The 14,571-nt window shown below is 34.5% G+C and overlaps 1 protein-coding gene across 1 annotated transcript in view; it reads right to left on the bottom strand.

Moving 5' to 3' along the window:
• Positions 1-14,571, bottom strand: part of SPATA17 (spermatogenesis associated 17) — a 131,002-nt gene that overhangs the window by 28,272 nt on the left and 88,159 nt on the right. The window contains exon 6 of the mRNA XM_030922423.1: positions 6,455-6,578. Within this exon, the coding sequence (XP_030778283.1) occupies positions 6,455-6,578 (124 nt within the window). The remainder of the gene's footprint in view (positions 1-6,454; positions 6,579-14,571) is intronic.

The raw sequence follows: 14,571 nt of genomic DNA, 5'->3' as shown, positions 1-14,571 counted from the left end.
CCATTTTTCTAGGGCTTCATCATCTCAAAGTAAAAGTGAATAATCACATATTGAGCACTTGATATGCATAAGATCTCTCCACCCAGATACTTAAAAGATAGAGTTGAAAGCAATAAATGATTTGGAATAATTACTTTTTTTTTTTTTTGAGTCAGAGTCTTGCTCTTTCACCCAGGCTGGAGTGCAGTGGTGGGATCTCAGCTCACTGCAACCTCTGCCTCCCGGGTTCAAGTGATTCTCCTGCCTCAGCCTCCCAGTAGATGGGATTACAGGCGTCTGCCACCACATCCAACTATTTTTTTTGTATTTTCAATAGATACGGGGTTTCACCACATTGGCCAGGCTGGTTTCGAACTCCTGACCCTCAAGTGATCTGCCATCCTTGGCCTCCCGAAGTGCTAGGATTACAGGCGTGAGCCACCACACCCGGTCAAAATTTTCCTAATTTAAATATTTTTCACCTTATAAGATTTGCATCCTGGAAATTAAAATAGGTTTTTAAAAAAGGATTTGTCTTATAAAACTGTTTTTCATATCAACAGACTACCAATTAATTATGGGTATGTCAACTTTGTCTATTTATTTTATTATTATTATTATTATTATTATCATTATTATTATTTTGAGATGGAGGCTTGCTCTGTCACCCAGGCTGGAGTGCAGTGGCGCTATCTCAGCTCACTGCAAGCTCCGCCTCCCAGGTTCACGCCATTCCCCTGCCTCAGTCTCCCGAGTAGCTGGGACCACAGGCGCCTGCCACCACACCTGGCTAATTTTTTGTATTTTTGGTAGAGACGGGTTTTCACCGTGTTAGCCAGGACGGTCTCGATCTCCTGACTTCGGGATCCACCCGCCTTGGCCTCCCAAAATGCTGGAATTACAGGTGTGAGCCACTGCGCCTGGCCAAGTTTAATTTTTAAAATTAAGACAGTCTCTATACAAATATGATTTAATATCATTTGGGAAAAAAGTAGCTGAAACCATTTTGGCTTCCTCAAAAATATAATTCAAAGTAAAATTTTATCAGTATTAAACACAGTATAGGGTCTTTTTAAAATAATAAATAAAATAGTTATTTCAGTAATATTTTCACTACTTTAGTGGGGAGTGAGGAAAAATATCAAAAATCTATCATATAAATTATGACATGACAATTATTTCCATTATATACATGTAACAATTTTAATTGAAGTAAATTTGTTTCTACTTTGGTTTTAATTTCAATATTTGTAAACTCTTAAATGCCACTCTAAAATAAAATAGACATAGTTATACTGAGTTATATGGATATTTTATGTTTATTTACCTTTTTTATTATCACATTAAAATGAAAAACAGGGTAACATTTTCACTAATAAGATAACTATTATCGTGTATAATTCTACGTAATAACTAATATTTCCAAACTAACCTTTTATAATTTGGATCTTGAATTTTACATTTGTCTGTAATTTTTCTAATCTCCAAGAAGACTCTCAAAAATTCTGGCAATATTTTACAGGCATCTTTTACTAAATCCAACAATAAGCCTTTGCATATATCCACCAGTAGGTGGAGCAGACAACATAATTTATTACCTAAGAACAAGGGCAGGGGGAAAGTCAGTTTATTTGGAATAAAACAAATCTGCAAATGAGATTTTCTTCAAAGGAAATATGTCTTATATGTGTTAGATTTAGTTTGACTAGTTGCTGAATCAAAATAAATAACTTTATTAAGTAACCAATCTTTAGAGAAAGATAAATTAAATTTACAAATGGACGCAATATTTGCATTTTATTTTATCCAAATCAACCAAAATTAGCCTTCCCTTCATAAAACTTTTACAGGGACAAAGATTTTTTGATGTGTTCATTTAATAAGGGTGCTAAACCCAATCCTGTTTTACAGGTGATGGGGTGCATACCAAATAGTATTTTCTGGGAAATATAATTGACTAATCCTATTATGTCTGTAGCAACAAATTAACCTTATTACTACTAGTAAATGGTGATTGATTATTTATGCAAATAAGTTACCATATTCAGCTTTCTGATTGAAATAAACACATACAAAAGGTGTTTTAATATGACTCGAACTTTTTAATTAATAAAACCCTGAGGGGTCTATTAATTCACTCATTGCAATATTAGTTATTTACTTGTGTAATTTCTATTAGCGCTAACATATTTGCTTGAATAAAGATGAGATAATTAATACTATCAAAAATTAGTAATAGCTTTTGGAAATATTTTAAGGTATACATTGAATTTGTACTAAATATAAGCTTAAACTTGACTTTAAAACTTTGCAATCAGCATATGAGTATATGAGTATATCAGCATAATCATCCTAAAATTACTAATATATTAAAAAACTCATAATCTTACACCATCTATATCTGAATTCACAAATACAATTTTGACTTACAAAATTATCTTCTATGAAGCACTGTCAAAATTAATGTTTTATTTCTACTCATCTAAAGTAAGCTATTAGAACAATAAAAATGTAATGTAAAAATTACTATTCTATAAACCATACTAACATCATTCCTAATCACCAATCGCCAATATAAATCATCAATATAAATAATGTCCCCCTCTTTGCTAAAAATGCTATTAGATTTATTCCTTTTAAGCAGATCAATACAGCTTTTCCTATCCTGATATACTTTTTATAAAATTATTCAAACTTGAATATTTACTTGGAGAATTTTCAAATATCTGCAGGCACTGAACGTTAAAATTGATACAAATCTTTTAAAATAAATATTATTAATTCTTATTTGGCTTTTATTTGTACTTAAAGGTCTATAAATATAATTTGAAATCAAAATCTTAAAACAAACAATGAAATTAATTTGTAAACAACTAAGTAAGGAATATTTTAAAATCTGCAGCTTAATTTCTCCCCAATAGTCCAGACATGCTGTAAAAATTACTAACAACACTCAGATTGAAATATGTGTCTTTTATTCTCTGAATCTTCCTTAGGCTCAGGAAGGAAGGTTATGTTATTTTTTTATTAAAATAAAATAGCACATCAGCAAAATCATAAGTATAAATGGTTATTAACTTCAGTGAGATCGCCTGTATAAGGAGTAGTGAAAAGTTGGCAATTTCCATCTACAAAAAAATTGACATTAGACTGAAATTAGGCTTAGTGCTTTTTGCGGTTAAAGATTAAATAGTATATATTTATATATACTAAAGTCCTAGCACACTACTATTAGATGGCAGGTACTCAAAAATATTATTGGAAGTGATTAACTGGTGAATTTAAGATTCATGTTTATTGTATTTATTAAATCTTAGTGTTGCATGCTTTTGTTTAGATGGAGACAGTTTGTATTAATAGTTGTGACTTGTAGTATGTTTTAAAGTTCAACTTTTTTATATCATGATGAAAAAATACTGATTAAAAGCTAAGTAAAGCAAATCTGTTGGGATATAAGGAATAGAACATATGAACTTTCCAGTATCATTCTGTCAGTACAACTAATCGCTTGAACAAAATGAACAGATGAGACTAAGATGACACTGCTATTCTATTTTACCACCACACACACAAAAAGTTTGTCTTGGAAACAAAAGTGGCTCTATAGGTTCAAAGGGTTGTCTTTTCATCTCTAGTTACCTGTGATCAAATATTAAGATCACTATGATGAAGTTTACCAACTGTCCAGGTCCAAATGAAAATCCCTGTTATTTTTGTAATATTTCTCTCCAAGGGAAGCGATTTGAGAATACAGTTTCACCTGTAATGTCCTCAGGTCTGTGAAGTCAAGTGTCAAATGGAGGTGGGGGACACCAGTATAGAGATTTCTAACTAATTTTTTTTTTTACTAACTAAAGGAAAGCCAAGAAAAGAATTGAGAAAATGAATGCTTCCAATTGGTAAGATTAATGGAAGATAATTAAAGAAGAAAACATTAGGTTTACCTGTGGTTAAATTCTAATAATATGATTGTTACCATTTACTGAATGCCCTCTAAGGGTCTGGCACTGTTTTAAATACATGACATTTAATCCTCATAACATTCTTCCAAGGTGGATTTCATTATCCCACAAATGCAGAGCGAAGAAAGGCTCAGAAAACTGAAGGTAATCTCCTAATATATTACCCTTAGTGGGAGAGCTGGGATGTCAACTCAGCTCTGTCTGATGACAATACTTGGGTTCTTTCAACCTTGCCATAGTGCCTCAAAAACAATTATTTTATTGGATGCCAAGGAGTTTTGGAGACTAGGGATCACTAAAGTAAAGTTTACACACATTGATATTATCAGCAGCCTATATGGTATAAAGAAGGAGAAAAACGCATTGACAGCTTGTATTTGTTAATACAAATATACTTAAAACACAACGGTAATATCTGAAAATCCATTAAGGTCTATGATTCAAGTGTTTTAGTCAGGTTTGTGAAAATTCTTTGTCAAACCAGGTGCTTAATTTAAAAAATGAAATGAAATGAAATTAGTTAAAGAAATAATGCATAGAAAGTCTCTACAATACTGTTTGGCACATGATAAGCACTCCATAGATATTTGCTGTCAGATTATTTTTATTAGTTAAAAAAAAAAACTGAGTCTTCATGGACTTTCTAAATCATTTCACTAGATACTCAGTATCTCAACAACCTTGAATAAAACAGAATTAACAAACGTTCAGTTAAATACAATTTCACTATTTTAGGCCAGGTGTGGTGGCTCACGCCTTTAATCCCAGCACTTTGGGAGGCCAAGGTGGGGGGATCATTTGAGGTCAGGAGATCAAGAACAGCCTGACCAACATGGTGAAACCCCATCTCTATTAAAATACAAAAATTAGCCTGGCGTGGTGGCGGGTGCCTGTAATCTCAGCTACTCTGGAGGCTGAGGCAGGAGAATTGCTCGAATTCAGGAGGCGTAGGTTGCAGTGAGCCAAGCTCACGCCACTGTACTGCAGCCTGGGCAACAGGATGAGACTCTTTTTCGCTCCCTCTTAAAATAAAAATGATTTCACTATTTAAAAAAATGCTTTCTGTATTACAATACCCATCATAAGTATACTTAGCACAACTAGAACTCATATTAAGAAAGATTGAGTATAAAGATGTTCAGAGTTACTATGATTAACAAATGTATTGTAAAAAATAAAATATCAGATTTAAAGAAATAAGGGTATTAATAGTACTCTTAGTTTAATGAAAGTTGAAATTACTAATAACCAAAGTTAAAAAATTGCTGCGAAAAGGAATTTTTTTATTTGAAATTCTTTATAAAAATGTAGCACTTCAATTATACAACTAAAACTGTTGCTACTATAGATTTTAATGAAAAGTTAAAATATTTTGACTTTCAATTTTTAAAAGGATCTTTAAATTATTGCCTAAGTATTTGAAGTCCAGTGACCTTAGAGTGCCGAGTGCCATGTCTATTTCTACTAGCTTTGTATCTCTAACTCAGCCACGTAACACCTCAGAGTTTGTTTCCTTACCTGTCACATGAAGATAACTCAGCTACACAAATCCAAGTAAATATGAAAATAGTCACCATGATTAAAAAGTATTGATATTTTGACTACCAAGCAGAGGCTAAATCTATGTTCCAAATGTACATGGCCAGCCAGGATTTAATATATTTTTTTAATTTGGATGCCTCTAAGGATGACATTCAGTCTTGGGGCTCACCCTTCACCACTGGGACTTGACTTGCCCCTGCCTGGAGACATTCGATTATGTGACTGGCCAAAACTACAACATAGGACTTGAAGGTCTATGAGAAAAAATAAAAACCCAGAAATTACTAGTTTCCTGACTAGCTCCCTAGTAACAAAACACATCTCAGCCCCCAAATTCATGCTTTTTTAGAACTGTATTTCTTTTTGAGACTATTCCACATGCCATGTATTCTTTCCTAGTAACCAGGACAAAATCCAAAGTATTGACATTTTAGCAAGCATTGTAAAATAAATGTCTAAGTATTCCAAATTTCATGCTTATATTTCTATAAGAAGATGTAATTGCTGAAGCAATTTTGTTAAAAGCTTTACTTGAAAACTTCCATCAAAATTTAGAAAGGGTCAAAAAATGGTTTTAATCTCAACATTAGCTCAATTAAAAGAGAAAACATGAAAGCCACTTCAGCCTAATAACTTGCTAGTTCTTGATCAATTCACAACACAACAATAAGCCATTCAGAATGAGTTTTGAAAGCGAAGTTATGCCCTTCGTGTTGTGTTATCACCGTGGCAGATCACACTGCTGACTTGGACCTTTCTGCCAGCATCGCAGCGGCTGCCTCTATGAAGCCGCTGTCACAGACGAGTCATGGTGCCTGTGCGCATCTACACAGAAGCACGAAATTGAACTCGAAGTAGTGTCTTTGTGATATCTTTTCAACAAGTCATGTCCCATTCAGCCTGCTAGTTTATCTCTGTCAGGCTAGGGGCCCAAGTGGCTTACAGGAGCTGTCAGGGACAGGTAGACCAACCTGCTTTGTGCTGAGGAGGTAATGCATCTTTCGGGCTTGGTAATCTCTTTTCTTCTCTTCCCTTTCGAGGTTAGCTTTCTTCTCTTCTCTTTCTTTCCTTTCTGCAAACTCCTCCAGTGCCTTCCTGCATCAAAACCATTTGCAGTTATTTATGATACTATGTGTTCACATTTTAATTCTTTCACTGACGATAAATCCGTTTTTTTGAGGGGCAACAATCATCCATATCCATCCAAATCAGTGGTGTAATCTATCTCACCTGCATTTTCTACAAGAATCTTTGCAAAATTTAGAAAGCATTTATGTGATTTTTCGGTGATTAAGTTTTTGAGATCAAATGAGTATATTATAATTAATTCAAAGCTGAGAAAATACTCATATCCAATGCAAAGTAAGTGTCTTACTAAAATATCAGGGTTTTTTGCTTTAAGATGAACTTTTTTGGACATACTTAAATCTCCCAAGAAAGCATCTGAGCTACTGTTTTCCCTTACATTTTAGATTTGTATTTTCAAATCTCTAATCATTTATTTTGCATACTAACTAATGGCCTAATTTAAAAAATGTGACAGGTTTTATACATACACTTAATTTATTGTAGGTTTACTTCAGTTGACAGTTCAAACAATACCAATAAGATTACAAATATTATCTTGCACTTCAAAGGCTGACATTTTGTCCAATTATGTAGATAATTCGAATAAAAGCTAAATTAGGTGAGAAAGTGCAAGTCTTTTCTAAGCATAATAAATTCTATTAAAATAATGAAACTTTTCATTATTTATGTTTATCTAAGAAATATAAACAAAAAAAGCTTTTAAGTATACTATGTGAAAACACCTGCTAAACAGATTATGATATCAAATATGGAGAAAAATAAATCCTTTATTTTCAAGGAAAACTTAACTTTTTGTGTTAAAATAATGTTTTGAAATTGTACTATAATTTTTTTTTAAAGTAGGTATGTAACTTAGTGTCTAGTTCTGTAAGTAAAGTTTTAAATAAATTGGGCATTTTTCTCAAAGATATTTGAGGAAAGTAGAGGAAAAAATTCAAAAAATAAAAGAGATTCTCCTTTCTACTTCAATGTCTAGAAATATTTTTGCTGCAATTTTCTGTTAAAGGCTACCAATACAATACTTCATACAAGGTTACTTATGAAACACATTGACGTTTAAAAATCACCAAGCTATGCTATTGCAGCAGAGCAATTTTTTTCAACATAAGATTAAATTGCAAAATAAATGAATTACTTGGAGTGGCATGGCCCCCATTTTGCCACCCTTCTCTTGAAAATTGCTTATTAATATGAAAAAAGGAGTCAGAAAATAGCCTGTTTTACTTTACGCATAGTATTTTGGGGGCTTCTGCGCCCACAGAGCCAGGCTAGCTGCAGGTTTAGATTGTGTTGGCAAGCTGGTACAATGACCTCTCTGACCTGCATCTCAAGGCTATTATTAATCGCTAAGTAACCTGGTAAAGCCAAACAAATTTGTTTCCATTGAAAGGATCTCTATCTGTGTCTGAGAATTTGTTCTGTACCAAACAAACCTCATTAACTGTGTCCATTTTTGACAAAGAACTAGGAGTTAGAGGGATTGGTGACCTTTCTTTGTCCTTAAAGTACAAATTTCAAGGCAGTAACATATGAATAAATGAGAATTTTTGCTAGGAAAAATAACAATCACACGTTACATTAAAAAGTGAATACATTATTCATTTTAATCTTTACTATTGTTATTACGAAAAAAAGAAAAATTAACCAGAGAACTACCACTGTAAAGATAATTACTCAGAAATGCATGTATCTAATTTTATATTACTCTAAATGTAAGCACAGTAATTTTCTAAGCAATCATAAAAATAAAAAATCTATAGGGAAGTTTGTGCTCTATAAATAATTTAATAAATATGAAAAGGTCTCTTTAGATAAGAAGAAACGCCTAATATAATTGAAAACATATATGAACGGGTAAGGTACAAAGATGTACATAGAACTTGGATACAAAATCAAAAGTGTAAGTTATTTTAAGTAGTAAAAACAGTTCATCTTCAGAATATGGAAATGTAAAATAAAAACAGTATGTATAGAGTGGCATGGCACAGCGAACTAAACCTGTGAGATAATGGAAAAGAATGTTACTTTCCAGCGTAAAAAGAAAACACGTAGGAAACACTAAAAACACTCATCTGGTGTAATCTCAAAACACAAAAGTAGTTAATTTAATAAATTCATCCAATTATTGAAAAAAATCAATTCTTAGGTTCCAAATTGATTTCTTTCTTTTTTTTTTTTTTTTTGAGGCGGAGTCTCGCTCTGTCGCCCGGACTGGAGTGCAGTGGCCGGATCTCAGCTCACTGCAAGCTCCGCCTCCCGGGTTTACGCCATTCTCCTGCCTCAGCCTCCCGAGTAGCTGGGACTACAGGCGCCCGCCACCTCGCCCGGCTAGTTTTTTGTATTTTTTAGTAGAGATGGGGTTTCACTGTGTTAGCCAGGATGGTCTCGATCTCCTGACCTCGTGATCCGCCCGTCTCGGCCTCCCAAAGTGCTGGGATTACAGGCTTGAGCCACCGCGCCCGGCCCCAAATTGATTTCTTGTAATATTTGAGAGTGTGTGGATATACTGAACAAGGCAGTAATATTTTTGTCAAACATTCTTTGTTGAATGATGAAGTAGGAATTGCTAAATAAATTATTCTTGATATATAAATTTTTGTTATATCAGCAGGGTGAAGATATTGCTCAGTGTGCAGGATGCAATAAAAATTATGATCTCATTAAAAATAAAAGGATGGAGACCATTCTAACTAGGATTCCCTATAAAATTATAAAAATTACCTATATTTTTAATGTGGAGGTTTTTAAAATGCAGTACTTCTAAGATATTTAAATAGATTGTTTTTCTGTTTTTACATTTCAGATGTATTTTCTCATTTCTATCCTGAAAGAAAAAAAATCCTCTGATATATATAGTATAGCTTTTACTAATTACTCTATTTTGCAAATATAGAAACACATAAAGAGATTAAATGACCTACCGTGATTAACAAATAAGTTAATGGCAGAAATGGAATTAGAACCTCTGTGTTTGCAGATTTTCTAACTCCAGACCAGGCTGTCATCTTCCTGACACAAGAAATATTATGCCAAATATATTTTTATTGAATTAGCCACGCATATTTTCTTTTATCTTATAATCCTGTCTTCTACCATATAAAGAAATTTGAGTAAGTTCCAAGACTTCCTGCCTTGTTTTCAAATCTATAAAACATTTTCTGATATAGTTTTAAAATAAAGATAAAAATTACTGAAACTCTTGAAAAGCTTTACATATTTGAATGTATTTTGCTAAAGATATTTATAGGGATAATAAAGTATTTACATATTCTAATAATGATAGCAATAATAATAGACACAATATAGTGGAGTGATTAAGAGCATAGACTCTGTTTTTGTTTTGTTTTGTTTTTTTGAGACGAAGTCTTGCTCTGTCACTCAGGCTGGAGTACAGTGGCACAATCTCAGCTCACTGCAACCTCTGCCTCCTTGGTTCAAGTAATTCTCCTTCCTCAATCTCCGAAGTAGCTGGGATTACAGGCGCGTGCCACCGCGCCAAGCTAATTTTTGTATTTTTCGTAGAGATGGTGTTTTGTCATGTTAGCCACTCCTGACCTCAGGCAATCCACCTGTCTTGGCTTCCCAAAGTGTTGGGATTACAGGCCTGAGCCACCGCACCTGGCCAAGAGCATAGACTCTGAAATGGCACCCGGTTATAACAGCTCTGCTATGCTCCTTACTAGCTGTTTACCCTCTGAGCTGCAATATCCTCATTTGTAAAATGTAAATATATTAGTATTAGTATCTTTTCCATTAAATTATTGTGAGAATGAGATAAGTTAATCAATGTAAAGTGCTCAAAATATTGGCTGGTACACAGTAAGGTGCTATGTAAGTGTTAGCTATTTATTGAACATTTACTATGAGCCAAGTACTAGGCTACATGCTTTACCTACTCAACTGGATATGCTTTCTCTAATTCCCTTGGTTGTCTCCTCCTTTCTCTCTCCTGAGGAGAGTGTATTTTATGAATGAAATCCCACAATGCAGAGCATAGAATATGGCTTCCTAAGATGCATGGGTTATGGGGTAAACGCTGATAAGTGGAAAATAGGAGACAGAAAAGACTATGCAAATAAATTTCTCCTTTCCCTGTTCTCCACCTGCTTATCTGAGGGATGGTTTCTCCTTGCAAAACTGAAGATAACCTGTGTGGCTAAAGACAGCAAGCATGGCCGGGTGCAGTGGCTCACACCTATAATACCAGCACTTTGGGAGGCCAAGGTGGGCAGATCACCTGAGGTCACGAGTTCGAGATCATCCTGGCCAACATAGCGAAATCATGTCTCTACTAAAAATACAAAAAATTATCCGGGTGTGGTGGTGGGCACCTATAATCCCAGCTACTCAGGAGGCTGAGGCAGGAGAATTGCTTGAATCCGGGAGGCAGAGGTTGCAGTGAGCCGAGATCGCACCACTGCACTCCAGCCTGGGTGACAGGGCAAGATTCCATCTCAAAAAAAAAAAAAAAGACAACAAGCATGTCTGCTGTGCTATATCACATCACTATGGGGTTCTTTGTGAAGCAGTGGCCAGGATTGCAGGAGCTCATCATGTCTCATTCCTACCTACAGAACCAAACCCAAAGTTCCAACTGCCAGGAGTGCTGGCTGCTGACTGTTCATAACTATATCTCACTGGAGAAAATCAGTTGCCCTGCCCCAGGTAGATTTTGTTATACTGCCCCCAGCCTGGATTCAATCAATGACTGGGAATTGACAGAGTACATAGGCCCAGAGCCTTTGTCTCAGTTTGGGACCAACATAAAGGGCCATCCAGATCCCAGAACTGAGACCTCATGATGCAATTCAACTTCTCCCTCAACCTTCCTCCTCCCTTCTCTTAAAGATGTTGTTCCCCAATAAATCTCATGCAACAAATCACTGTCTCAGTGATGTTTCCATCTATGAAACTTCCATCTATGACCTCTTTTTTCTAACCCTCATTGAGCTGGTATTGTTATTTTTTCAGCAAGTAAATAATTCTAATGTACAACATTAATGTATAAAAAGAGACTGAAGCTGAAAAGATGCTTAAAAGCTATTTGGCACAATACAACTAACACACAATACAAACCTACAAGGCCTTTCAGCATTGACCCCTGCTTCCCTCTCCTTCTCACTTCATATCACTCTCTCCCGGAATCACTATGCTTCAGTCACAATGGCTGTATTTCATTTCCTAGCAAACCATTTATTTCTACCTCAAGATCTTCACTTAAATTGTATTTTCTGCCTTGGATTTCCTTTACAGCAATCTGAATTCTCCTTTCACTGTTCTTTTCACTCATAAACACCGTAATTTTGTTTTTCTTCCATATAACTTAATAAAATGCATAATCATACATTTATGGATATATTTGTTTGTTTAATATATGTCTTCCCTACTAGACTGCAAACTCTGTAAAAAATAAAGACTATGTCTATGTTGCCCATGTCCATTTGAATGAATAAGTAAACATTTTTAAAAGACTACTGTCTCCATGTAAGTGTGTAGGTTTATGTATATGAATGATGATAGGAACTACAGAGAAGTGACTGCAAAAACAAGTATATAATCCTGCTCAATCCCGAGACCAAATGAATGGTAACGATTACTTCCTATCATGTAATAATTCATGTTTTCTTGCATTGCAGATTTTCTTTTCCTTGTTACATTTTTTTCTTTTTAAACTGTTTCTTGATTTTGTCTAATGTCTATACCAAAGGAGAAAAATAATATATTTCTATAAAATATTTTTGAGGAACAAGAGCACTCTGCTCAAAATTATATTATTTCCAAAAGTGATAAAAGATAAAATATCCAAACTCATAATCCTAATATATTAATATATAAAAATATGTATGATATATAACATATTATATAAATGACTCAATTATATACAGTTCAATATTTGCTCAGTATACTCATTAAATGCTTTATTCACCATAATGAAAATTATTAATAAGATGGACACATATTCTTTTTGCTTTTCTTGCCCATTTCAAAGTATAATACTAAAAACAGAATCTTTAAATTTTTATATTCTCTTTTTTTAAGTCAAGAACAAAAACACAAAATGTCCATCCTTTCCTCTAAGAAGGCTTCATAGATCCCCTCAACAAAAACTAAATTTTAGTTGTTCCCACTGTCATAATCTCACTGATTATGAATCCTTTATTTCTCTTTCATATGTCCATTACCTTCTGCAATACATTACAGTTGTAGGTATGCATGCATGACTTGCCAACTCACCCTCCTGAATGCTAAGGCCCTGCAATAGGCTGAATATTAGAGTCCCCCCAAATTCACATGTTGAAGCCTAAATCCTAAATGTGATGGCATTTGGAGGTAGGGCCTTTGGGAGGTAATTCAATTATGGAGGCGGAGCCCCCATTCAATGGGATTAGTGCCATGGGATTAAAAACAGACATGAGAAAGATGCTCTCCCTCTGTGAGGACACAAGGAGAAGACAAAGACGACTGTCTGCAAACGAAGAAGAGTGCCCTTACCAGATGGATATGTTGGCACCTGTCTTGGATTTTCCAGTTTCCAGAACTGTGAGAAACAAATTTCTCTTGTTTAGCCACTCTCTGGAATTCTGCTACAGCAGCCCAAACTGACTAAGACAGGTCCTGAAGGTCAAGAATACTGTTGATTTATTGATGTGCACCTCCCAAAACACTTGGCATAATACCTAGTATGAATTTGGTGCCAGCATTCTCTTTCACTCTTTCCCAGTCGACTAGTACATTTCATCACTCCTGATGGTTTGATAAGGAGAGAGAAGAAACTACATTGTGAAAGTCCTCTGTTGGGAAGTGGGGGTAGAACCAGAACTCCAGCTCTTTGCCTAGGACAGTGGTTCTCAAAGTGTGGTCCCTGGACCAGCAGCATCAACTTCACCTTGGAACTAATAAAAATGCACTTTCTCAGACCCCACCCCAGATTGGCTTAAACATTCTGGAGGTGGAACCCTGAGACAGTCTATGAAATATTACAAAGAAGACACAAAATGTACTTCACAATAATTCCATAAAAATCATAATTTTGACAAAGAAATAAAGAATTCTACCAAGACTGTTTTAAAAGCACAAATTCCTAAAAGATGCAGAGGCAACTGCTAATAAATAATGCTACATAGATTTCTCAAATAAAACAGAATGCCATCATCTGCACCACCTTTAAGAAAAAATAAAATTCTAAGGAAATGGATTTAAACAATTCTGTACTGTTCTTACTCTGTTTTCATGGCAAGTAAAGTCAGTGTGTGATCCTGTTGTAAGATGCCTTCAAAATAAAAATACTCATGGGTGTGGTAGCACATACCTGTAATACTAGCTATTCAGGAGGCTGAGGCAGGAGTTTCACTTGCACCCAGGAACTCAAGACAAGCCTGAGCAATATAGTAAGACCCCGTCTCAAAAAAATCAAAATAGTCAAATGGCATTAGTCTGCTGTGGTATATTATAAAAGTATTTTAGTTAAATTTATTGAATGTATTTACATTTTATCTCTAACAATTGTCTGCTCTGAATATGTTCACATTAATTTAACGAAATAAGTAAGCCATAAAAGCAAAAAGAGAATGCTGAGTCCAAAATACAATAAAAATACTAACCATAAAAAAGTCATTTACATGCTAGGATTCTGTTTGACATCTAAAAATATTTTGTGAGTGATAAAAACGTTGGAATAGATTATCTGGAAGTAATTAAGATACCTAAAATATTCCCATTAGAAACAAAATTTAAGTCAGTCAAACAACTTACACCACTTATTTCATCTACCTTATTTTGCTACTGGTTACCTACGCCCTGCATCTGGTTGACAGGTGTTGCAAATTCCATTAGGGCAGCCCTTCACAAGGGGAAAATATGTTTAAAATGAAATATTCTGTAGCACATAGTCATTAACTCAAGCACTCAGGTTGCACCTGTTTCACACCTTACTCTGAAACATAGAGTTGAAACTTTAACATTTTAGAAACATTTAGAAAGGTCCTTTAGTAAAAAAAAC

The sequence above is a fragment of the Rhinopithecus roxellana genome, chromosome 18, assembly GCF_007565055.1.
Source record: "Rhinopithecus roxellana isolate Shanxi Qingling chromosome 18, ASM756505v1, whole genome shotgun sequence".
Taxonomy (NCBI): Eukaryota; Metazoa; Chordata; class Mammalia; order Primates; family Cercopithecidae; genus Rhinopithecus; species Rhinopithecus roxellana.
The sequence above is the reverse complement of the archived record's forward strand: the minus strand, read 5'-3'. Positions and strand labels throughout refer to the sequence as shown.